At 51.6% G+C, this 22,361-nt stretch overlaps 2 protein-coding genes across 2 annotated transcripts in view; one reads left to right on the top strand and one right to left on the bottom strand.

The window, feature by feature from the left end:
* Nucleotides 1–6,525, bottom strand: part of Cspg4 (chondroitin sulfate proteoglycan 4) — a 35,706-nt gene extending 29,181 nt beyond the window's left edge. Inside the window, exon 1 of the mRNA XM_005069575.4 lies at nucleotides 6,325–6,525. Within this exon, the coding sequence (XP_005069632.1) occupies nucleotides 6,325–6,412 (88 nt within the window). The 5' untranslated portion in view covers nucleotides 6,413–6,525. The remainder of the gene's footprint in view (nucleotides 1–6,324) is intronic.
* A 10,890-nt stretch (nucleotides 6,526–17,415) lies between these two features.
* Nucleotides 17,416–20,818, top strand: Odf3l1 (outer dense fiber of sperm tails 3 like 1). Its single transcript, XM_040730230.1, has 5 exons — nucleotides 17,416–17,517; nucleotides 17,629–17,757; nucleotides 18,559–18,669; nucleotides 19,293–19,406; nucleotides 20,187–20,818. The coding sequence occupies exons 2-5, from the start codon at nucleotides 17,637–17,639 to the stop codon at nucleotides 20,666–20,668; spliced, it is 828 nt and encodes a 275-aa protein (XP_040586164.1). The 5' UTR covers nucleotides 17,416–17,517; nucleotides 17,629–17,636; the 3' UTR covers nucleotides 20,669–20,818.
* Nucleotides 20,819–22,361: the final 1,543 nt, after the last annotated feature.

The raw sequence follows: 22,361 nt of genomic DNA, 5'->3' as shown, positions 1-22,361 counted from the left end.
AATTATTCTTTCCGGTTTCATAAAGGACTAACTGGAGCCTCAGAGGAGGCCAAGTCAAGGTCACACAAGGAGCGGCAGAGCTGGAATCTAATCCCAGATGAGCGCTTGCTCTAACACCATGTTTGTAACCACTGTGCCTAGCCTCCTGCCTCCCCATAGAAGGTCTCTGAGGAGCAAGGGCTGAGAGCTGGAAAGGTGGGGGCTGGGTCACAATGAGAATAGGAGAGGAGCTCATCCATAGCCCAGAGACTCCCCAAAATGGTGATTTGCTCTCCCTCTGCTTGAAGGGGGGCAAGCCTGCCTTGCCCCGGCTGCGGCAGAGCTTCTTGGCCCCAGTGCCTGTGCACTAGTGAAGGGGGCGGGGAGGAGCTCTTGTCGTGGGAATCAGCATCCTGGGCCCATTGATATTTATAGCTGCCCCCTCCTGAAATGTGGGCGGGGAAGGGTTTGCTCTTAGGTGGGAACGGAAATTGGTCTCCTCTCCCCAGTCTTCTCTGCTCCCCAGAGAGCAGATTGGCCTAGACTTAGCCAGAGGTCCTTCCCGGGCCAGGGTGTGTGTCCTGAATTGCGCTGGTGTGTGTATGTGAACATGTGGGCACACACAGATTCACGAGTGTCTAGCCATGGGTCGGGAGACAGAGGGAAGGTGAAAGTGGCTGTTTTATACAGGGTCCCAAGAGAAAAGCTGACTAGGCTATAGGTCTCAGAGCCCTGAGTGGTAAAAAGACATTGAGGGGCTGCGGTGCTGAAGCTGGAAGGACTGGGTGAAGGGAAGTCCAGCTGTGGAGCCCACCCGGGGCAGATGTGGAAGGGTGCTGGCAACAGCAGATGTTAACTGATGGCCGTGCTCAACCAGACACTGGGACATGAGTCACATTGACCGTGCAGGCTGAGGCACTGCGGGGAGAGAGGGCACAGAATAGCAATGGTGTGGTGGGGTCTGCTGGCAGTGAGACCATGAAGCTTTTCCAATCTGAATGTTCAGGAATTCTGTTTGATTGTAGGAGTAGCAGAGTGGGAGTCTGGGACAGGAGAAAGCTCGGAGTCTGGGTGTGGGGAGGCTGTTTCGGGGGCTGCTCCCTGTCTTCAGGCTTCCTGCTGAACTGCTTGGAGAAGGATGCTTTATGAGAAACCCTGCAATCAGTCTTGAGTGGGATTCTTTGAAGTAATCTCTCTCTCCCCTCCCCCCACTACAGAATCCTCTATTAAAACAGCATATTTTTGTTTGTTTGCTTTTGACACAGGATCTCACGTAGTCTAGAATGTCTGAAGGCCTTAGATTCACTATTTAGCCAAGAATAACCTTGAACTCCAGATCCTCTTGCTTCTACCTCCAAGTCCTGGGGATAACAGGTGCATGCTGTCATACTCCGTGTGCTTCTGAGGACTGAACCCAGAGCTTCATGAATGCTAGACAAGCACTCTACCAAACAAGCTATATTCCTCAGTCCAGCATTTATCATCATCATAATCATCATCACCATCACCACCATCACCACCATTACCATCATCATTTGTATTTTGAGACAGGGTCTTGCTATGTAGACTAGACTGGTCATGAACTTTCAATCTTGCTTCTTCCTCCTAAGTACAGGGATTACAGTAATGTGCCATCACTCCTGGCAAAAAGGACATAAAACTCAATCTATAAATATTTGCTCAGGAAGTCACTACACGTGCCCTGAGTGAGACAGGCATCCCATATTCCCAGAATTATATGTCTCTAGGTGGGCTGCAGTGTGACCCCTGGGATCATTTTGAGGCCCATTCTGCAATCCCTTGTCAGCACAGTGACCTCTACAGCCCCCCAGTGGACCAACCCTGTGCTCAGCCATGTGGTGGAGAGCCAGGAAAAAGGAGGTGACACATCTGTCCCCACGGGGCTGCTGCTCCTGTGGGTAAGGCCACCGTCCATGCCAGGGAATAAGGAAAAGGGCAGGGAGGCCTTTTCTACTAAGAAAGCACTGCGTGACTCCAGGGCAAGCAACCTCTTGAACCCTGCTGTGACCCACTTGGGGCTGGAGTCAGGGTTTCTGCTGTTAGGTCTATGGAGGCAGAGGGGGTGGAGACATACTGAAACATTTAAGAAAGCATGAGCCATGGCTGGCAGCCTGGCTAATGCACACCAGAGTTGGCAGAACTGGCAGGCGTGGGCAGGCCCTGAGCGAGAAGGACTGGTCAACAAGACAGGCACTGCTTTGGGCCAGGCCCACCCACACTACCTCCAGAACATGGGTGACCCACACCACCAACCACCAAGCTACCTTGACAGCAGCCCCAGGCTATAACCTATATCAGAGACAAATGTGTGGCTTCCTTTGCTGTCCTAGCTTGAAGTAGGTGGAGGCTTTTAGTGGGGGATTGGTATGAGGTAGGAGGGCTTGGAAAAGTGGGAACAATTGCTGGAGGGACAGGGACCTGGACTTCTCTAGGAGATATCTCTCTTCTTGGGGGGGGTGGGGGCTGAGGTCACTGGTGGATGCCCCTACCCTGCTGGCCTGATCTGGGATGGCCCACTTTGTTGGGATCAATGAGAATGCCTAGGGTGATTAGGGGAGTCCTTGTTTCTTTCTGAGCCCAGTTTCCTCCTCTATAAAATGGGACCATTTCCATGGCTGGCTCTGGAAGAAAGTGATCAGCCTGAGTGATGAACAGGCTTGACCCTCTCCCTATTAGCAGATTTGGATTCTCCTGGAGGCCAGAGAGCTGGGGGGAACTCTGCCCTAGAAAGATCTAAACATTTAACTATTGGTAGGTGCTGATCCAGTTAATTCCAAGATCCAGAAATGAAGGTTACTTAATATGGTGCAGCCATGCCCATTTTGTCTGCACTTAGAACAAGAGTTTTATCTCTAGAAGGCTTTGAAGAATTGACATAGGCTGGGGCAGAGGGCATGCTACAGGGGCTCTAGATGTGGCCAGCAGTTGTCGGGGAGTCAGTGAACAGAGAAAGAGGAAGCAGGCCTAAACCGCAGGCCACAGGCCCCTAAATTATCTGCTCCTGGTCCCCCACACCTCATGTCCCCCAAGGCACCACCCAAAACTCAGGTCTCTTGGGTAGAGGGCTGGAGATGAGGCAGCAGCTACTACTCCTGCGCTTACTGCCTCTATCAGGGTCTATGAGAGCAGCTGTATACCACCACGTCATGGGTCTGTGGGTATTCATGTGCGTGCCCCATCTGTGTGCAACAGCGAACAAGCGAGCACGGACATCAGGGATATCCAAGTCCCCCTCCTCTACCCCATCCTGGGCAGCACGCCCAGTTCCCAGACAGCCTATACACTTCCTGCGTGAGCTCCACACATGCCGTTTCCCTTCCCTGTGGCCCTCTCCCTCCTGGTCCCAGCAACCAGCAGCCTGGCCCACCTGGCATGGCTCACCCTCCCCCACAACCCTCCCAGGCCGACTCTGCTAAAAGGCTCTTCTTGTCCTGCCTGGGCATGTGGACACTGGGAGGGGGAGCTCAGTTATGTTTGGTTCTGGGGCAGCTTTCCTAGAGTCTGGGTGGGCTGGGCTAAGGCCCTGGCCTCTGCCCCGCCTCAGAGATCCGGGGCAGCAGGCACAGTGCGCACACAAGGTTCATCTGTCTCCACTCCACTGATGCCCCTGTAAGCCACTGTCAGAGCCAACAGGATTCGCTCTGATTCTCTTTCTAGTATCGGGGGCCCTGGAGCCCCTCTGTCTTAAATACCTCTCCTCTTCTGATCCCCATCCAGATAATACGGAGAACTTCCCTGGGAGGCACGCTATGTAGGTCCCACCTGAGTCCCTTACATCCCAAGTGAGGCCGGGCCAGAGAAGGGTGTGGGAGTTAATGTCCCCAGTGCTGTACTCTGAGGTCAGAGTCAAGCCTCCTTGTACTGAACGCCACCTTCTTTCTCCCCAGCCTGTCCCTCAGACATCACTCTCACCTGGCCTCTCCCACAGGGCCTCCCACAGAGCTCAAAAGGACTGGACTCTCTCTCTTCCCCTGGGCTTTTCTTGGGCATCGGGGGTTCTGCAAAGGCTTTAGACTTTTGCTTCCTCTCTGGGAGCTCATTTCTCCTGTCTGTACAGTTGAGATGTTGCCCCAGATGGCTGCCAAGAAAACTTGCCTCCCAGACCCCATGACCTGGACACTCTGGAATGCTGATAGGTGAAGGGGAGCCACGCAAGTGTGCCCCAGCTGGAACAAGGGAACCCAAGTCAGCCCTCAGGACCCCTAGACTGTGCTGGGGAAACAGGGTTGGGCATGCTAGCAGAAGCTCCGGCATAGGGGAGAAAGTCAGCTTTCATCCTTTCTCCATGCTCAAGTCCTTCCTGAAATCCAGGGTGGGTTTATTGTTACAATCCAGGCACCCCACCGCTCTCTGCCCTGTACCTGTACCTGTACCCTCTTCTTGTCACTAACGGCACCTAGGCTGCGGGCTGCATTTTGCCATTTAAAGTTTCTGTGTCCCAGCCCAATGGCTCTTCCTGTCTTGTGCTCAAAATATGCCTTCTAGTCAGGCTGTGGCTCTTTCTATTTCAACACCCTGCTACGCCCACCTCCCGCTCTTGTCCAGGCTGAGGACCGCAGAAAGAAGTGCCGACTCCCTTCCCACCGTTCAAGGCTTGACTCAAGGACGGCTGCCCTCCCGCCCCCCCCCGCCCCCCCATCCCACCTACCTTGCTTCTGATTTCCTCCACACTTTTTTTTCCCACGGATCTTTCTATGCACAATTAAAAACTGCTCTTTGAGTTTTACTTCACTTTTCTATCTCCTGAATTAATACGAATTCTATTTCCCCCTTTGCCTTCCCCCCTTTCTCTTTCACCTCTCCTCTTCTTCCCCCCCCCCCCGCGCTTTTTCTCCTTTTTGTTTGTTTTTGAGGCAGAGTCTCACTCTAGCTGAGGTTGATCTGGAATTCATTCTGCAGCCCAGGCTGGCCTTGAACCCACAGCCTCCTCAATGCTGGCATTACAGGCACACATTGCCCCACCCTGATTCAGCCTGCCCACCTCTGTGCAGCTCTAGGGCTGTGTCTCATGTTGTCAGTGCTAAGATGGAATCTGAGGGTTGCTCTCAGTTGAAGCCCGAGTAGGTAGGGGCTTCTGGGAACCATCCCTTGGCTGGGAATTGGGGGCTGGATGAACTGAACCCCCGGCTACCCCGAGTGCTCTCTTCACGCCTCTCAGGTCTGTTCACCACCGGGGCTGTGAGGTTTTAGGAAAGGAAGTCTTCGAAGCAGGGATGGGGAGCCTGGGCCCACCCATGAGTCACCTTAGTGCAGGGGGTCCTTCCCTGATTCATTTCCCGTCTGGGTGCCTTGTGATCCCTTTCTTTAGAGCTGGTTTCCCCCATCTGATGAGAAGGGTGTGGCCTGGGCCCCTGGAAGGGAGACTCAAGTTCCTTCTCTGTTCTTAGTTGCTTTTGGAAATGGTCCTGAAAGATGTAGGCTGAAGGCCTGATTCATACATGGGTAGTAGTGACTGATGGGTCCCGAGGCTACAGATCTTATGGCATAGCCAGCCCTTGTCTCCAGGAAGGGAAGAATGCTGTAATGCTAGGATTCCTGGCACGGGGACAGAGGCAATGTGCACCAGCACCTCTCAGAAGGTACACTTTCATTCAGTCTCTGCCGGTCAGGCACCACAGCCAGGGACAGGGGGTGTGGCATGGGTTGCCCCAGGGCTGTGATATCTGAGGGGCAGCAGCCTTGCCTCTGGAACCTGTCTGTCACCAACCAGGTCCTCTCAGTGAGAGCAGTGATGAGGGGGAAAAAGGCATGGGGGTGGGTGGAGGAGATAGAGGCAGAAGCCAGCCAGTTAGCCCCTGGGAAGGAAAAGAGGGGTGCAGAGCTGTGAGAGGATACACAGGCCAGAAGGCAGTTGGAGGAGGGCCATGGCAGAGGTGCTCTGGGCACACAGGGGGGCATTATGCCTCCTCTCTGCTTCCCACTTCACGGCACTCCCCATTTCTAGCCCAGGGTATCTGTCCAGGATGCCCACTTATTACTGCCACTGGGTGTCCTTTAAAGTACCGCTATGGTCACCCCAAACCTGTCTGAAAGAGACTGGATAGCACTGAGGTGGCCCGAGTAACTCAGACCATTTGGGTGGGTAGAGCCACGCCCTTGGCAATCTGACTCCAGGGGCCCCTTTCTGGGGGATCTGATGGGGTCAAGAAAGCCAGGCAACCTGGGGTCGCCGGAATCCCATAAACAGAGATCAGAGCTTTCCTCTCAGACCCTCAACTTGGGGAAGAAGTACAGGCCTTTGGGCTCTTGGTCCTGGCCTGTGAGTGCAACCCCCCCCCCGCATAGATCCACTAGGCTGGGTCAGGATCTCAGCCCCTCACTCACCAGGAGATGCAGATCTAACCAACAGGGCCAAGGTAAGAGCCAGGGCCAGGGCTGGAGCTGAGAGCGGGTGTCCCGGGCCGAGAAGCATCGCGGCCGGCTGGGCGTCTGAACTTGTAAGGCGAGGGAACAGAGCGTGCCGAGTCTGGACAGCAGCAGTCTCAAGTTCTGTGTCGAGGGAGCAGGGCTAGGGCGCTAGGGCTGTCCGGTACTTAACTCCGGGGGCGGGGCAGGCGCCGACCCGCGCTTGGATTTCGGGCGGGGGCTCCCTGTCTGCTCCCACCCCCAACCTTCTTAAAGGGGCCGTTCTGGGCTCCTGCTCCCAGTCAGGGTTGAAGGAACTTTACTACCAAGCGAGACCCATGCACCATTTTAAGGATTTGAGACAAAGTCTCTGAGACTTTGGATCCACAGAACACTGCGGTGCAGGATCCCTTGAGAATGGGAAAGGGCGTGTGAACTGCCAGCCTTCTTCTGCCCTTGTGGGGATCGTGGGGGTTTAGGTGTCCCCATGGTCGCAGATCTCTGAGGACTCCACTGAGTTTCACAGACTGTACTTTCTCTGTCTGTAAAGACTAGAGGTCTTGACTTCACCGTGCTCAGGCCTGTGATAACGTTTTTTCAAAACAACCCTCAAGGCAGTGGTTGAGCACCCTTCCCCTCATTTTGTGTAGGAGGAGCCCAGCTCATAGTCCAGGGTCAAAGGCCATTCCTGCAAGGAACCCAGGCTTCCTGACCTAGGAATCTTGGTGTTCTCCCTTGCCCCACTGCCTCCTGGAAATCTGGCCCTGGATTTAGCTCCTACCTAACAGCTTCAGACTGGGGCCTTCTCCTGGCTCCTTCCCAGGCAAAAGCCTGCCTAGTCCCAACCAGGAGCTGGAAAAAGCAGACTTACCGTGGCTTTTCCCAGTGCCTGTGTTCAGTCAGCTCTAGCTGTAATGGGACCTGGCCTGGGTTTCTCCAGCAGATGGATGGAGCACCCCCGTACCTCTGGTCTCCCACACTTATCTCTGCACTAGACTCCCACTGCAACCCACCCTCCAGTATGTACCCTTTCCCAATCCTTGCCCCCAGCAACAGTCACATCACCAGTATATTTCATAACTTTTGACAGAACTGAGCCCCATTTGGATGGAGAATCTGAGGCTGAGAGAGATTTAAGGGCTTGAGTAAGTTGATCCAGACGAGGAGAAGCCAAATCATTGAGCCCTTCCTGCCATGCCTGTCCTGATGGTGTTCTTGATCCCAATTCTCTTACTTGACTGTATGGCCTTTAACTAGTCCCTTCTCCTGGGTTTCAGTTCCTCATTCACAAGCTTGAATTTATAAGGATTAAGTGTTTTGCAGAGGCAGGCGGATGGATCTCTGTGAGTTCGAGGCCAGCCTGGTTTACAGAGTGAGTTCCAGGACAGCCTCCAAAATAATACAGAGAAACCCTGCCTCGAAAAACAAAACAGAACAAAACAAAACAACAGCAACAACAACAAAAAAGGGATTAAGTGTTTTAATAAATTTCAAATGTCTATCCCAGGGACTGGCATACAGTAAGTGTTCAACCTATATTTGTCTTTTATCCCCTTCTTATTCTATACATTCCAGCACAGTTTGTATACAATTTATCCTTTCCCCTTGATGGAGTGTCATTTGTGACCTTCGACTTTCCCCTTCAGAAGCAGTTAGCTGCATATAGTAGGTGTTCATTAAGTGCCCATTAAAGTCGACTAAGACACCATTTGTTGTTACAGGCACTTTGACAAACGTAAGAACTGTCCAGGCACCCTAGGTAACTGAGGCATTGAGTCCATGGTTTGTTTTCCTTCCTCTGAGTCAGCAAGACACTTGGTCCTCATTAAGGGCCAATTATTATCCAAATATGGATCCAGGGTTAGGGAGGGGAGACTTCTGGGAATGTTGGGGTAAGAGCTTTCTTTTTAAGAATGAAAGGGCGAGGAAGTGTTTGCCTCTTGATGAATTAGGGACTAGAGTGGAGATCCACTCCAGTCCCATGCCACTCATCTTCTCCCATCTTGCTTGGCCCCTACCCACAGATTTATTTGCCCACCACCACCAGGGGTCATTTGTCTCTCTGGGGAGCCTCCAGACAAGTAGCTGCTGCCCATCCCACAGCTGAGATTTAAGACGGGATGAGCTCAGAGCCTTCCCCAGCCTTGTTGCTGGTGGGGCCAAGAAACGCCGCTCTAAAGAAGAATGCACCAGCAATGCATTCATGACCCAGCTTGTACACGTCCGCTGGGGGTCCCAGTTTGTAAGAGGCTCACCAGGGGAATACCTAGGCAGTACAACACTTGCTTCGCATATGCAAGGCCCTGGATTCAATCTCTAGCATTGGGATGGTGGGGATGGGGATGTAGCTCAGCTGGCACAGTTCCTGCCCAGATATAAAAGCCCTGGCTTTGCTCTGCAACACTGCATAAAAACGGGGTATGGGGCTGAAGAGATGGCTCAGCGGTGTTAAGTGCTCACTGATCTTGCAGAGAACCTCTCAGCTTGGTTCCCAGCGCTCACATTGAATAGCTCACAATTAACTGTAGATCCAGCTCCAGGGGCTCTGATACCTTCTTCTAGCCTCTGTGGGTACCTGCGTGCATGTCATACATTCACGTAAACATACACAAAATAAATAAAAAAAACTGGGTGTGGTGACATGCACACCTTTATTCCTAACACTCAGGAGGTAGAGGCAGGAGAATCAGAAATTCAAGGTCATTTGCAAAGTTGGTTCCTGGGCTAGGGGTGGGGGAGAGAGATTAAGAATACAAATCATTTGCCTGAGGTTTTGACACCCTTGGAAATGAGTGTGTTCTCAGATGAAAGAGAAAACAGGCTTTCAAACTGAAGGGTCATGGGGGCTCTGGGCACACAGGCTTGGCCTCTGTCGGTAGTGTGAGACTTGAACCCTGGACCGAAGCTGAGCAATGGCATGAGGATTGAGGCCCCTTGTGGCTTTAGAAGGACTGATCATCTCCCATGGACTCAGAGCAGTGTCACTGGATGGGGTAGTTCCAGCTCGTCCGTTGTCCTCACCCCAGCCTCCTGGGTATGCCTGACTGGAGCAGAGCTGACCTAAACTTCCTTGGCATGCTCAGGGTTGACTCTTGCCTTCATTCTGCCTGCTAACCTTTGCCATGACTTTCCTGGAGTTGGGCTAAGCAAACATCCACAGGCAACTCTTGTTGCCTCTACGTCCCTGGTTACCTCAGGAAGCCCTCACTACTCTCGTCCCCCGACACTGACCTTTCTGGGTAGACTCCATAGCTAGACCAGACCAGGGGATTTTAGCTCAGTGTTTTTCCCACCCCCTAGACTGACACCTCTCCACAGGACAGGACACCTGGGGGGACTAGGAAAGAAGGTGACTCAGAATGCTCCCACCTATAATATAAGTCAGAGGGTGACAAATTCTCTGAAGTTTCAATGGCCTATAGCACATGCTGTGTCCCTTTCCCCAAGAACTATAGGGGAATGAGACAACAGACACCTAACAACTGACTTCTGCTTCCCCACCAGTGTTTAACCCTGCCGGCTGGCCAGGCTCTTCTGGTCACCTTTACTGCCCCCTTATCCACAGTGCATCTAGGACTAAGCATGCCAGCGCTGGCAGTGGCTGCAGCCCCACCCTGCCCTCGGCCTGGGTGTTTTGCACCCTGACCAACTGGCTCCACCCTTGCAAGGAGCCTGTGGCCAAAGTCAGCCTGCTGGTAAATGGCATGTGCTTGTGCCCTCAAAGGGGTGGTGTCTGAGCAGTGCTGTGCTTCAACTGCTCAGGCCCTGCCCTTAGGGAACTGGCCTTCTGCCATGAAGGACACAGAATGCCAACTACCCTGTGCAAGGGGACATGGGCTTTAGGCATTGGTTGCTTGGCTCTATAGTTTCATAATCAGGAACTCCTCTGCAGAGCCTCAGGCTAACTAAGCCTCTGTTAGGAGTGGTCTTGTCCTGGCTTCTGGCCCAGGAGCCAGTGGGGCTCCTCCAAGTGCAGGCAGCCAGACTCCAGTGGGCAGAAGCAGCTAGTCCCAACAATTACACAATTCAGAAGCTGAAAAGTTGTCTTTGCTGCCTTGGGAGCAAGGCTGTGGATGGGAGGCCTGTGGGGAGCTTTGGGCCACGCCTATGCCATACTGGGGCCATTGGGTGGGGGTAGGGGTGGTCTACCCTCTCAGGGCCTCTCAGGTTCCTCAGAGAAGGCTCTCCCCTGCCATACCATGTCCACAAAGGCTTGTGGCTTCAGTGGCTGTGACCAGCTGGCCACAGCTGACTCCCTCTGGGATGTGCTATTTCTAAATATTAGTTCATGGTGTTAACCCTTGCTGTGCTGTCCTGATGGACATGGACCACGTGCAGAGACAGCCTCTGGGAGGGAGGCTGAGTGGGGCCCAGCTAGGTGGAAAATCTGTGAGTGTACTCACTCAGGGTCACCTTTGAGGGATTCTGCTGGGTTTCTCGGAAGGAGGAGAAATACCTGCTTAGGCCTGGGACCAAAGCTTGCAATGGGCTTCAGATGTGGGTCTGAGCTGTCGGCCAGGGCAGGGCAATGGAAAGAATGTGGGGTGAGGAGCCAGGAGCTGGGTCTTGCCAAACCTCTTCTGTGTGCCTCGGATGAGTCACGTCACCTATCTGTGCTTTTTCTTCATCTGTACAGAGCCGCAGAGCCACCATGATGCTGGACTGAAGGCCTCTAACTGAGATCCTGAGGCTTTGTAAACTGAAGAGCAGAGCCTGGAGGCTCTCCCAGGGTCTCACTCTTGGTTCATGACTCTCAGATTCCTTTAGGAGAGGGGCCTGGAGCAACCTGGTGAGGCCCCTATCAGCCTGTCTGGAGCTGGAGGAGTATGCACTCTACACAGGCCTGCACAGCTGGGCTGTGACCATTCCTGGTCCACTGACTACTTGTTCTGGTGAAAAACCTCATGATGGGGCTGGGGAGATGGCTGAGTGTAGGTATGGAGAATTGAGTGTGTATCCCTAGCACCCATGTGCAAAGGTAAGCCTGGCCTAATCTGTAATCCCAGATCAGGAAAGTAGATACAGGTAGTTTCTTCGAGTTTGCTGGCTAGTCAGCTTGTCTTAAAACTGTGAGCTCTGGATTCAGTGAAAGACACTGTCTCAAAAAATAAATAAGGTGTAGAGGGGTGGAGAGAGGGCTAAGGAGACGGCTCAATGGATAAGAATGTGCTTTACTCTTTCAGAGGATCTGAGTTCAATTCCCAGCACCCACCCACATCAGGCAACTTACAACTGCCTGAACCCCCAGATCCAGGGATCTAGTGCCTCTGGCTTCCTGGGGTCACATGGCACACACCCACAAAGACAAACCTGTGTACAGGATTAAGAATAAAATAAATCTCTAAAAAGAATAAATTTGAAAGTGGCAGAGAAAAACAGCTCATATTAACTTCTGGCCTCCACATGCACAGGCAAACGCACTTGCACATACATGTATGTAGTACATACATACACAACTTCACAACAGCCAGCTTCTAAGATGACCTCAGTAGTCCCCATCTGCTGGCATTTACATTCTGGTGCAGTCCTTGCCCTGGATGAATAGAACTGGCCTGTACACCCAAGAAGAAAGGGTAGCAGGATGGTGTGACCTCCAAGGCAAGGTCACAGTGGCATAGTGGCTTCCGCTTTGCTCCCTCTGATCACTCCTAGTGAGTGGCTATTCCATGAATAAGGACAAGGACAGTAAGTGTCCTGTGGAAGGCCCACGAGCTGAGGCCTCCTGCCAATAGCCAGCACCAACTCACCGGTCATGAGACCAAACCGTCTTTGGGTATGGATCTGCCAGCTCTCCAAATAAACTTTCTGAAGACTGCAGGCACTACTGCTATCTTGACTGCCTTCTCCCAAGAGCTCTAGAGCCAGAATCTCCAGCCAGATCTCTCCCAAATTCCTAAACCCAGGCCCTGTGTGAGACAGGAGATTGCTGTGCTAAACTCTTCGTGTCTTGTGACACTAGGGAATGGGTGTAAGGCTGAACAGCTGCCTGCCAAGGGTAGGCCAGTGAGATGGCCAGTGTCTGCACTCAGTAGGGTGCTCTGCTCCTGCTGGCACTGGTGGAGTGGCCAAAGAATTTACTTACTCAAACAGCCCTCCTCCATCCCCTCCTCCATCCCTCTCCATCCCCCTCCATCCCTCCTTCCATCCCCTCTGCTGAGGACTGAACTCAACCAGTCATGTCCTACGTGAGCTGCACCTTCAGCCCCTCAAAACATTTATTTTTCTTTCAGTGTGTGTATATGTGCTGTGCATTCATGTGTCCATGTGAGTGCATGTGCGGGAACATGAGTGTGTGTGTACGTTTGTGTGTGTGCATGTTGAGGCCAGGGATCAACATCAGGTGTCTTCCTTAATTGCTGTGCATCTTACATGGCACGTGTTTTATCCACTGAGGCATCTCCCCAACCTGATAATTTTTTCTTTTGATTTTTTTAATTGCACTTAGTTTTAGAGTTACATAGAAGTGGCAACATTATTACAGATAGTCCTCACATACTCTTCACACTTTAATTTGTTTAGATTTCCAAAGTGTTAATACTTTGCCACACTTTTGTTTATTTTTGAGACAGGGTCTCCGTGCAGCCCTGATTACGATGGAGCTCTACACCAGTCTACATTGGTCTACTCTCCACACTAGTGTACACCAGTCTGGTCAGATTCATGGAGACCTGCCTGCCTCTGCCTCCTGAGCGTTGGACTAAAGGCAGATGCCACAACACTCAGCACTTTCCTTTAAACAAGTCAGTATGTGTCTTCTAGGAACAAAGATCTTCTCTTTTAGGAGTGCAGTGATCCATCAGGAAATAAACCAGTCTTTTTTCTGATTTGGCTAATTTTCTTAATTACATCTCTTGCCCTGCCCTTCATGCTGCATTGTGTTGTCTGGCTTTCTCTCTCCCTTCCTTCTTTCCTTCCTTCCTTCCTTTCTCTCTCTTTCTCTCTTTCTCTCTTTCTCTCTTTCTCTCTTTCTCTCTCTCTCTCTCTCTCTCTCTCTCTCTCTCTCTCTCTCTCTCTCTCTCCCCTTCCCCTCCCCCCCTCTCTTTTATAAATCTGGCACAGTTCAGGATTTTTTTTTTCTGTGATACTGGCTTTAAAAAAAAAAGGTTTATTTATTATGTACACAGTGTTCTGTCTGCATGTCTGCCTGCAGGCCAGAAGAGGGCACCAGGTCTCATTACAGATGGTTGTGAGCCACTCTGTGGTTTCTGGGAACTGAACTCAGAACCTCTGGAAGAGCAGACAGTGCTCTTAACCTCTGAACCATCTCTCCAGCCCCCAGTACTGGCTTTTTTAATTTTTATTTTTTGTGACTCCATCTTGTGGATGAATCCTGCCTTCTCTGGTCTTGTGTTTGACTCAGATTTTACATCTTTGTGAAACATGTTAGAGTGATGCTGTAGCCTCTTTGTGTCACCCTACCAGGAAGTTCCAGCATCTCCCTTGGTGGGGGTTTGTTTTATTTGCCTTTGCTTTGGTTTTGATTTAAAAACATTGAAAATGAGGTATTGGCAGTGCATGCCTTTTGACCTAGCACTGGGAGGCAGAGGCAGGTGATCTCTTTGAGTTTGAGGCCAGCCTGGTCTACATAGCAAGTTCCAGGACATTCTAGGCTACATGATGATACCTGTCTCCCTCCCCACAAATTGTAACCAGCAAGACAGGTTAGTTTAGTGGGTAGAGGTGCTCACTGACTTAACACCTGAGCTCAAACCCTGGATTCCACAGTGGAAGCAGAGAAAAGACTCACACAAGTGTCCTCTTATCTCTATGCATGTACTGTGACATGCACATACCCATACAATACACAATATAAAATAATAGTAATAATAATACTGTGTGTGAGGGATATGTGTGTACACCTGTATGGAAGTCAGAGGTCAACCACCACTGGTTGTCTTTCTGCGTTGCTCCCCACCTCCTTTTTGTTTTGTTTTGTTTGTTTGTTTTTTTTAGTTTTTCGAGATAGGGTTTCTCTGTATTGTTTTAGAGGCTGTCCTGGAGCTTGCTCTGTAGACCAGGCTGACCTTGAACTCACAGAGATCCGCCTGCCTCTACCTTTGGAGTGCTAGGACTAAAGGGGTGCGCCCCCACCGCCTGGCCTCCTGGAAGCTTTTTATGTGGATCCTTTGAGTCTGAACTCAGATCTTCATACTGGCACAGCAAGCATATCTTCACATGTATCACCTGGTTGAGGGAGAGCCTTCCGAGACTGCTTCCAAGTAAACTTAGTATTTTCCGTTTTGTGATTAATAAGCATTTGCGAATACTGAAAGGTCAGGGTGAGGAAGAAGAGCCAAAAGAAAGCCTATAAAAGGACAGTCAAAACCAGGGAAGGAAAACCAGGAGAACATCTTGGAGCCAGGAGAGGCTCTGGGTGACACAGGGAGTAGTCAGCCATGTTGGCCAAATCAGAAGGTGATGCTGAGAGTCCACTGTGTGCAGTGCCTGTGTGCAGGTCTGTGGGCATCTAGTCCAGCATAGCTTGGGTGGAGCAGTAGGCCTAAAGCCAGCTTTCAGTGAGTCAAGAAGGAGAGGCAAGACTGGCCACCACAAGAGAAAACACCCTTTGCGTAAATGTGCCTGTGGATTGGTGGAGAGGGACAGGTGGGAACAGAGACATGTGTGGGTTCAAGGGCAGAGTTGTTTTTAGTTTTAAAAAGGTTCATTTTTTTCCCTTTATGAGTACCACATGCATGTAGGGCCCTAGAGGGCAGAAGAGGGTATTGGATCCTCCAGAGCTGTAGTTACAGGTGGTTGATGTGGGTTCTGGGAACTGAACCCCAGTCCTCTGGAAGAACTGCAAGTGCTTTTGATCACCGAACCATCTGTCCAGCCCCCCCAGAAACACAGTTTTTAGTAGACATAAGGACCTTAGATATCAGAGGTGCCATGTGGAAATCTGAGGAGAGCAGCCATAGCTTCCGGCGGGTAGTGGAATAGGAAGGGCTGGCTGACAGGGCTGCAGTTGCAGCCTGGCTTCATGGCCTGCTTTTGCTTGATGCAGGTGAATAGCAACTGCATGGAGACCTAGTCATGTAGACAGGAGTATGACATGATGGGACAATGTCTGGGGACAGGGGAGCAAGCTGCCTGGAGATGAGGCTTATTGAGGCTGCCAAATCCAAAGTTGAGAGCTCTGAAGGCAGGAAGGGCCTGAGGGTGAGGAGGTACAGGCTTAGCAGTCAGGTGTCTCATGGAAACTGCTAGGGAGTGGGAAATGGAAGCTGGTGTCCAGAGGGAGGCAGCAGTGGATGTTGTGGGAGGTAATGCAGAGCCCAGGGCTCCAGAGGGAGTTGACAGAGGTCTCTGTAGATGAGGGTGACTAGGCACTGATTGGGGGGTGGGTTCTGGGTGGGCCAAAGTTTCCAGGGTCATGGCAGGGGTTAGGAGAAGGGCAGTAGCAGTCATGAACCAGGGCCACCAGGTTGTAAGTGAGGGACAGGTGGCACCGAGAAGCTGAGGAGAGTTACTTTCTGGACACTGGAACCCATGTGACCAAGAGGGGACTCTAAGATACAAGGAGGGAGCTGGGCATTGGTGGCACATGCCTTTAATCCCAGCACTCGGGAGGCAGAAGCAGGCGGATCTCTGTGAGTTTGAGGCCAGCCTGGTCTACAGAGAGAGTTCCAGCACAGCCTCCAAAGCAATACAGAGAAACCCTGTCTTGAAAAACAAAACAAAAACAAGACTTAAATAAATAAATAAATAAATAAATAAATAGAGAGCTGAATAGCCATTATCTAGTCAGGAAGAGGTTAGGCAGGACTTCTGGAGACAGAGAGCTCTGGGAGGAAGAAAGGCAGAGTCACCAGCCAGAGGAAAAGGGAGCAAGACTTGCAGGAGGACAGATAAGAGCCACGAGTCACATGGCAGCACGTAGATGAATAGAAATGGGTTCATTTAAGTTAGAAGAGTCAGTGAGACAAGCTTAAGCCATAGGCCGAGTTTTTATAATTACTAATAAGTCTCCATGTTGTTTTTTTGTGAAATTGTCACCCAAAGAAAAGCCCAGCTGGGCGCTGGTGGCACATGCCTTTAATCCCAGCACTCGGGAGGCAGAGGCAGGCGGATCTCTATGAGTTCGAGGCCAGCCTGGTCTGCAGAGCGAGTTCCAGGACAGCCTCCAAAACAATACAGAGAAACCCTGTCTCCAAAAACCAAAAAAAAAAAAAAAAAAAAAAAAAAGAAAAGAAAAAGAAAAAGAAAAAAAAAAGAAAAAAAGAAAAGCCCATCTACCCTTGATCCCTGCTGTGGTCTTGGTGTCCACACTGGGTTGGTGACTGACCCCATCTAAACGGCACTACCCTTCTTCCTTTAGTTCCTATGATGAAGACCTTTCTTGACCTGGCTCAGATCAAATCCCAGGGGTGGATGGAAGCCCTGGATCTGCCTGAGCTCTCAGGGGTGAAGAGGTCTCTGGAGTTTTCCCAGCCCTGGAGCCCATCCCTCCATCATGTGGAGCCTGCATGCTGCTCCATCCCTCAGCATTTCCCAGAATATTCCCTCAGCGGTGCTCTCCACTGTAGGCATGGGCAGCTGTGGACATGAGTGTGAGCCCCCCTCCTGTTTGCCTTCACTCTGTGTCTGAAATGCCACCATTAGGTAAGCATCCCTTTAGCTAGATGTGGATCTTTAAAGATACCGTGCCCTGGCAAAAGAGCCTGGGAAGGGACTGTGAGACAGTCACAGCTTAGTGGACAATAGTTTAGCTTAAACAGGAAGACTGATAGAAGAAAGCACTTGTCCAGAGTCTGGGGGAGACTGGTGAAAGGGACAGAGTTAGAAGGTCCCAGAGGGCTGTGGGGGTGAGCAAGAACTCATCACCCAGGACCTACTCACTCTTTCTGTTCCTGTCCTCTGTCATAAGATACCCACTGGTAGCTGGCTCAAGGGTCATGTCACTCACTACTCCCTTCTCAGACTAGGGCTATTGAGGAACGCCCAGGGCATTGAGCCTGGTTGGATGTAAGAGTGGGCAATGGAGTTGAATTTTCCTGTAGCTGGGTTCTTAACACAGAGCTGCTATGCCACAGTCCAGGCGCCACGGCAACGGGAGAAATAAACACTCCGGGCCTCACAGTACAAGTTCTGCCGTGATGTGATGTCATTCTCCACTCCAGTCACTGGGCCCTGTGCTGGCTGTACCTCTGTGGCTTCAGCTGCTGAGCCCAGGCATCTTTCCCCTCAGTCCCCAGCTGTTTGGAGTCTCTTAAGTGGGGTGGGGAGTGGATGGAGGGGGCCTGGGCAGGGCTACTGTTGGTAACTGCTCATGTTTCTTCCCAGTCTTCACCATGAAACTGCCCAAGGAGGCCAGGAACTGTGTGTTCTATGCACAGCACCCAGAGAAGAGGGAAGAAATGCCCTCACGGCAGGAAGTAAAGCAGACCCCTGTCGTCATGGCCACAATCAAAGGTGAGAGCAGCCCTACTCTAGGGTCCACTCTGCTGGGCTGCTGTCAAGGGCCTAGCCTGCCAGCCCCGCCTCCAGCAGAGCCCCAGAAAGTACCCCTCAAAACCTTAAAGCAACCTGCACCTCCGAGCGAGGCCCACTGGCTCTGTGAGCCGGCTAAGAGAGTTGGAACGTGGGGGCATATAACATGCTTTGGGGGAAAGGATTAGAGTGTTTAGCTCAGTTTTCACTTTTATAGGTGCTAGGAATTGAACTCAGGGACCCATACATTATAGGCGAGAACTCCACCACTCAGCTGTTTCCCACATTTAGTGATGCCTCCTTCTTTTCAGTGGCGGCCAGGCAGATGAATTCTCACTAGGTTGCTATTGGCCGGTGATTACATGGGAAGTGTCTTAGAGCAGTGATCAAATGTTCCGGTTCTGTCGATTCTCACATCACCAGTTACTGTAGCTGGATAGATTTTTTTTTAGCCTCAGTATTGTTATCTGTAAGATGGAAAAGAGAAGAGTGTCTGTCTTAATAAGGTTGTCTAGAGGCTCAACTGGAAGAACGCCATCAAGTGGTTCGTATGAATCTCAGTGCAGACCAAGTCCTCAATGAACCGTGGCTGTTGCTTTCTCACAATGGGCTGTGGATCTGCAGGAAATTGCGTTTTAGCTCTGCATACTACCTTCCTTGTAGGGAGCCCACCCGGCGCCCAGCTCCGTGGCAGTGTGCCATCAATCAGAGCAAAGCCCCTGTGTTCTCATGGCACATCACACTGGGGGCCGAGGCTAAAGGTTGTGTTGTCTGTCCTCATAGGTCCAGGGCCTGCCAAGTACCTCCGGCCATCCTGTACTGGCTACATAGACCACGACCCCTCTATGTTTCAAGAGCCGGCTTACAGCCTGCACGCACGGCACACCGAGAAACGTGAGCACTCCCCACTGTCTGTCCCTGAAGGGTCAGGGCTACTGTCCAAGACTGCAGCCACAGGCCACTGGGGACAGGGGCCGGTGAAGATGGAGACCTAAGTGGACCCCCACATGTCAAGGCCGCTCTGTGCAGCCGGTTGGACAGATCTCCCCAGGGAGCTGTGGGGGCCTAGAACTGTCACTGGCAGAGCAGGGCTCTCTTTCCCTGGGTCTCTTCAGCTCTGGTGTCGCATATTCTGCTGGGGATGCTTGCAGTAGTCAGAGATGACTGGTGGCTGATAGCCAAGGTCATTGAAATGAGAGGTGGGGTGGGGATATGGTCGTTTGTTTGGGGGCCCGAGGTTTAGGGTGCCTGACTCCCTTCCCCAAGTCATAGCTCCTTGGCAGAGGTTTCTTGGCTGGGACTGAGCTCTTTCTCCACATTCTCAATAGCTACAGTGGTTGTCACTACCCTTGGCACCAACCCAGACTTGTCTGTGGTAGGAGACTGACCACACTGTGGTCCTCCTTCTCTTATCTGGCCCTGCCAGCAGCCTCCAGCAGTCACGCACACAGGAATCTGAAGGGAGCCCTTGGTGGGGTGGCAGTTGTGACAGGCAGGCCCCTCCTTGTCCCCTGCAGGGATCATAGATACGTACAGTCCCGGACCTTGCTATATCTTGGATCCCAAAGTAACTCGTTTTGGAATGTCTACCTGCCCCCAGGTCCCCATGGAGGAGCACATCTCCAACATTCGTAAGATGGGCTGAGAAGGTGGGCCATTGGGAGGGTGGGGTGTGGGAGGCATCCTTCCTTAGAACCTGGGGAGGGGCCAAGCAGGGGCGTATCTGAGATGCTGGCATCTGCTCATTACCTCATCAGGACTCCCATGTTCGCTAAGTATGGTGGCCCATAGTAGTAATCTCAGCACCTGGAAAGCAGAGGACAGCTTGTTCCAGGCCAGTCAGGGTTGCGTGCGTGCGTGCGTGCGTGCGTGCGTGCGTGCGTGCGTGCGTGTGTGTGTGTGTGTGTGTGTGTGTGTGTGTGTGTGTGTGTGTGTGTATGACACAAATAGCATGATGTTGCCATCACCATATATGTGTCATTGCTTTTATACATAGAAGCCAATGTTATAATATACATTGTGTTATGATGTCACAGGGCTCATGTCAAAGTAGCAATATTGTCATGCTAATGAGCTCACAGACCTAGTGACCTAAAGAAAATTTCCTGGTGCTGTCATGGGTCTTGGGGCAATGCCATCATGTTGACAGCTAATGAATCATTGCTACAATGGCAGTGATAGCTTTTGTTTTATGAAAACAATGTCACCATCATGGTGACTGTCTTGGGGCCCTTTCCCTGCCCACGGCATCATGTAGTCCTAATGTCCCTGCCCTGTTGCTGAGCTGTTTGTTTGTTTGTTTGTTTGTTTGTTTTTGAAGCCCCCAGGGCTGGGCAGGAACTCAGCTCCCTCCCTGATCCAGCAGCTCCCACCAGGGCCTGTGAGTTTCTCCCCACCTTCCTTCCTTTCAGGGATAAGCGCCACCCCAGACCCCTGCCACTACAAAGCTGAGAAGATTAACCCCCCTGGGGAACGTACAGCTCCCCAGTACACGTTTGGCTACCGGTGTCCATACAGAGTGATGGATCCCAACCCGGCCCCCAACCGGTACCAGCTGCCACTCTCACTGGGGCCCAACATCCCAGTCTTGCGAGCTGCCCCCTGCTCTAGCCTGGCTTCCTCGAACAAGAATTGGTTCTACAAAGAGAATATAGCAGGAGGTCCTGGACCTGCTATGCGTGCCCGACCTGAGCCATCCGTCTACCAGAACCGCAGCCCTGTGTTCAGCATGGCCAAGCGCATTGCCTATCCGCTGGACCACACACTTCGTCCTGGCCCTGGCTCCCACAACGTCCAGCTGGTCACTATGCACAAGCCCCGCATACCTGCCTTCACCATGGGCACCAAACACTCGCCTCACCTGTGCCCACTAATTGTGGACATTCTTGACTGAGGCCACTGCTGGTACATGCCCCTCCTTCCTCACAGATGCTATTTTTTTCTGTGTGACATTGAGCAACCTGATCAAGGATTCCTGTAGCAGAGCTAGTGCCTGCTGAGTGACCAACACAAGAAGCATTAGATAAATATTTTTGTTTATTCATTCCTTTGTTTTGCAAACGTTCTCAGCTGCTTCCTTTGGACCCTGCTCTGGGTGAGGGCCTGGGGATCCTTGGTACATATATTTATGATTTATGCATATACATGGGTTTCGTTGGTGGTCCCTAGGGGAAGCAGCTGTGTGAGCTCTAGGTAGCCTGGGCAGGCCCACCTTAGAGTGGCCACTGACAAGCTGTGTGGCATTTTCCTGCACTTCTCTGGGTCTTACAGTCCCTTTCCAATAGTACAGGATAGTCTTGAATGAAGTTTAAATTCCCCCCAGTTCTAGGGCTGTATATTTGGTTCCTGTCAGTGGTCCATCCTCAAGATAGAGAAGTCAGGACATGGGCAGAAATGGGAGGGATCATCTTGGTTTGGGCTCAGGAAAGTCAGGCTCCTGGAAAAGGACCTGAATGGACATGTGGAGACTGTTGGGGACAGGTAGAAGTCGTGACAGCATGCAGGGTGACCAAAGGGTACAAGCTGAGGGGAAGATCTAGCAAGGAACTCCAGCTGTACCCCGAGGGCGTTAGCTAGATAGGACACAGTGGTTTTGTTGTTTGTTTTGTAGCCCAAGCTGTCTTCAGCCTTCCAAGTGTGGGATTAGTGCACAACACTACACCCAGTGAAGACAGTACTTCCGGAAGCCTTTGAGCAGTTGGAGAAAGCTGGCCAGCATGGGAAGTGCTGGAGGTTGTGGTCAGCCTGTGGGCTACTGGGAGGGGCTCTGAGTGTCACACTCTGTCTTTGGAGAGTCGGTTGCCGCTTCCACAATCTCAGCAGCTCAGCTTGGCAGAGAACATCAATGTGGCCAGGGGAGGGCAGCACTGCCTCAGTCCTCAGGGCCCGGCCTGGCTCCACCTGCTTTTGGGTGGTCAGCAGGTACCTGTAGGTGGGGACATTCGCATTCCTTGACTCTTGATTCTTACCCTTCACGAGTCCACTGGTGGGCATTCAGAACCAGAGCTGGTGTCTGATAGCTTGTCCCCTCTATTTTATTTTATTGACAGTGTCTCTTTTTGTAATCCTGGCTTTACTGGAACTCTGCATGTAGATCTGGCTGGCCTTGAACTCACATACATCTGCCTGCCTCTGAGATTAAAGGTGCATGCCACTACACCCAACTCCCTCCCTTATTTTAGAACAGGCTGGTTTTAAACTTGCAGCCCAGGCAGGCTTTGAACTCAGGGTGCCCCTGCATTAGCTTTCAGAGTAACTGGGGTTCTAGGTCTGCACCACCAGACTTCCCAAATGATTCATCCTTGTAAGAGCAAGAAGTATACAGGATTCTTAAAAAACTGTTTTGTGTGTGTGTGTGTGTGTTAGGTGTTTATGTGTGTGCACACACATGTGCATACATGTACACATATGTGTGCACCTGGAGGCCAGAGTCAACATTTAGAGTCTGCCTCAATTCCTCACCACTTTTAATTTTTGAGTCCAGGTTTTTTATTGATCTGGAGGCTCCTCAGGTTGGCTGGACTGGTTGGCCAGGGAATCCCCTGAAATCCTCCTGTTTCCGCCTCCTCAGGGCTGGGATTACAGGT

Source organism: Mesocricetus auratus, unplaced genomic scaffold, assembly GCF_017639785.1.
Source record: "Mesocricetus auratus isolate SY011 unplaced genomic scaffold, BCM_Maur_2.0 Super-Scaffold_100022, whole genome shotgun sequence".
NCBI lineage: Eukaryota > Metazoa > Chordata > Mammalia > Rodentia > Cricetidae > Mesocricetus > Mesocricetus auratus.
The sequence above is the reverse complement of the archived record's forward strand: the minus strand, read 5'-3'. Positions and strand labels throughout refer to the sequence as shown.

What these genes read in the sequence shown, in the direction of transcription:
- Odf3l1 (XM_040730230.1), top strand. Translation starts at nt 17,637, where the DNA reads ATGAAACTGCCCAAGGAGGCCAGGAACTGTGTGTTCTATGCACAGCAC. An exon ending in CGTCATGGCCACAATCAAAG is followed by an intron (nt 17,758 to 18,558) that starts GTGAGAGCAGCC and finishes CTGTCCTCATAG; the next exon opens with GTCCAGGGCCTGCCAAGTAC. An exon ending in CGCACGGCACACCGAGAAAC is followed by an intron (nt 18,670 to 19,292) that starts GTGAGCACTCCC and finishes TGTCCCCTGCAG; the next exon opens with GGATCATAGATACGTACAGT.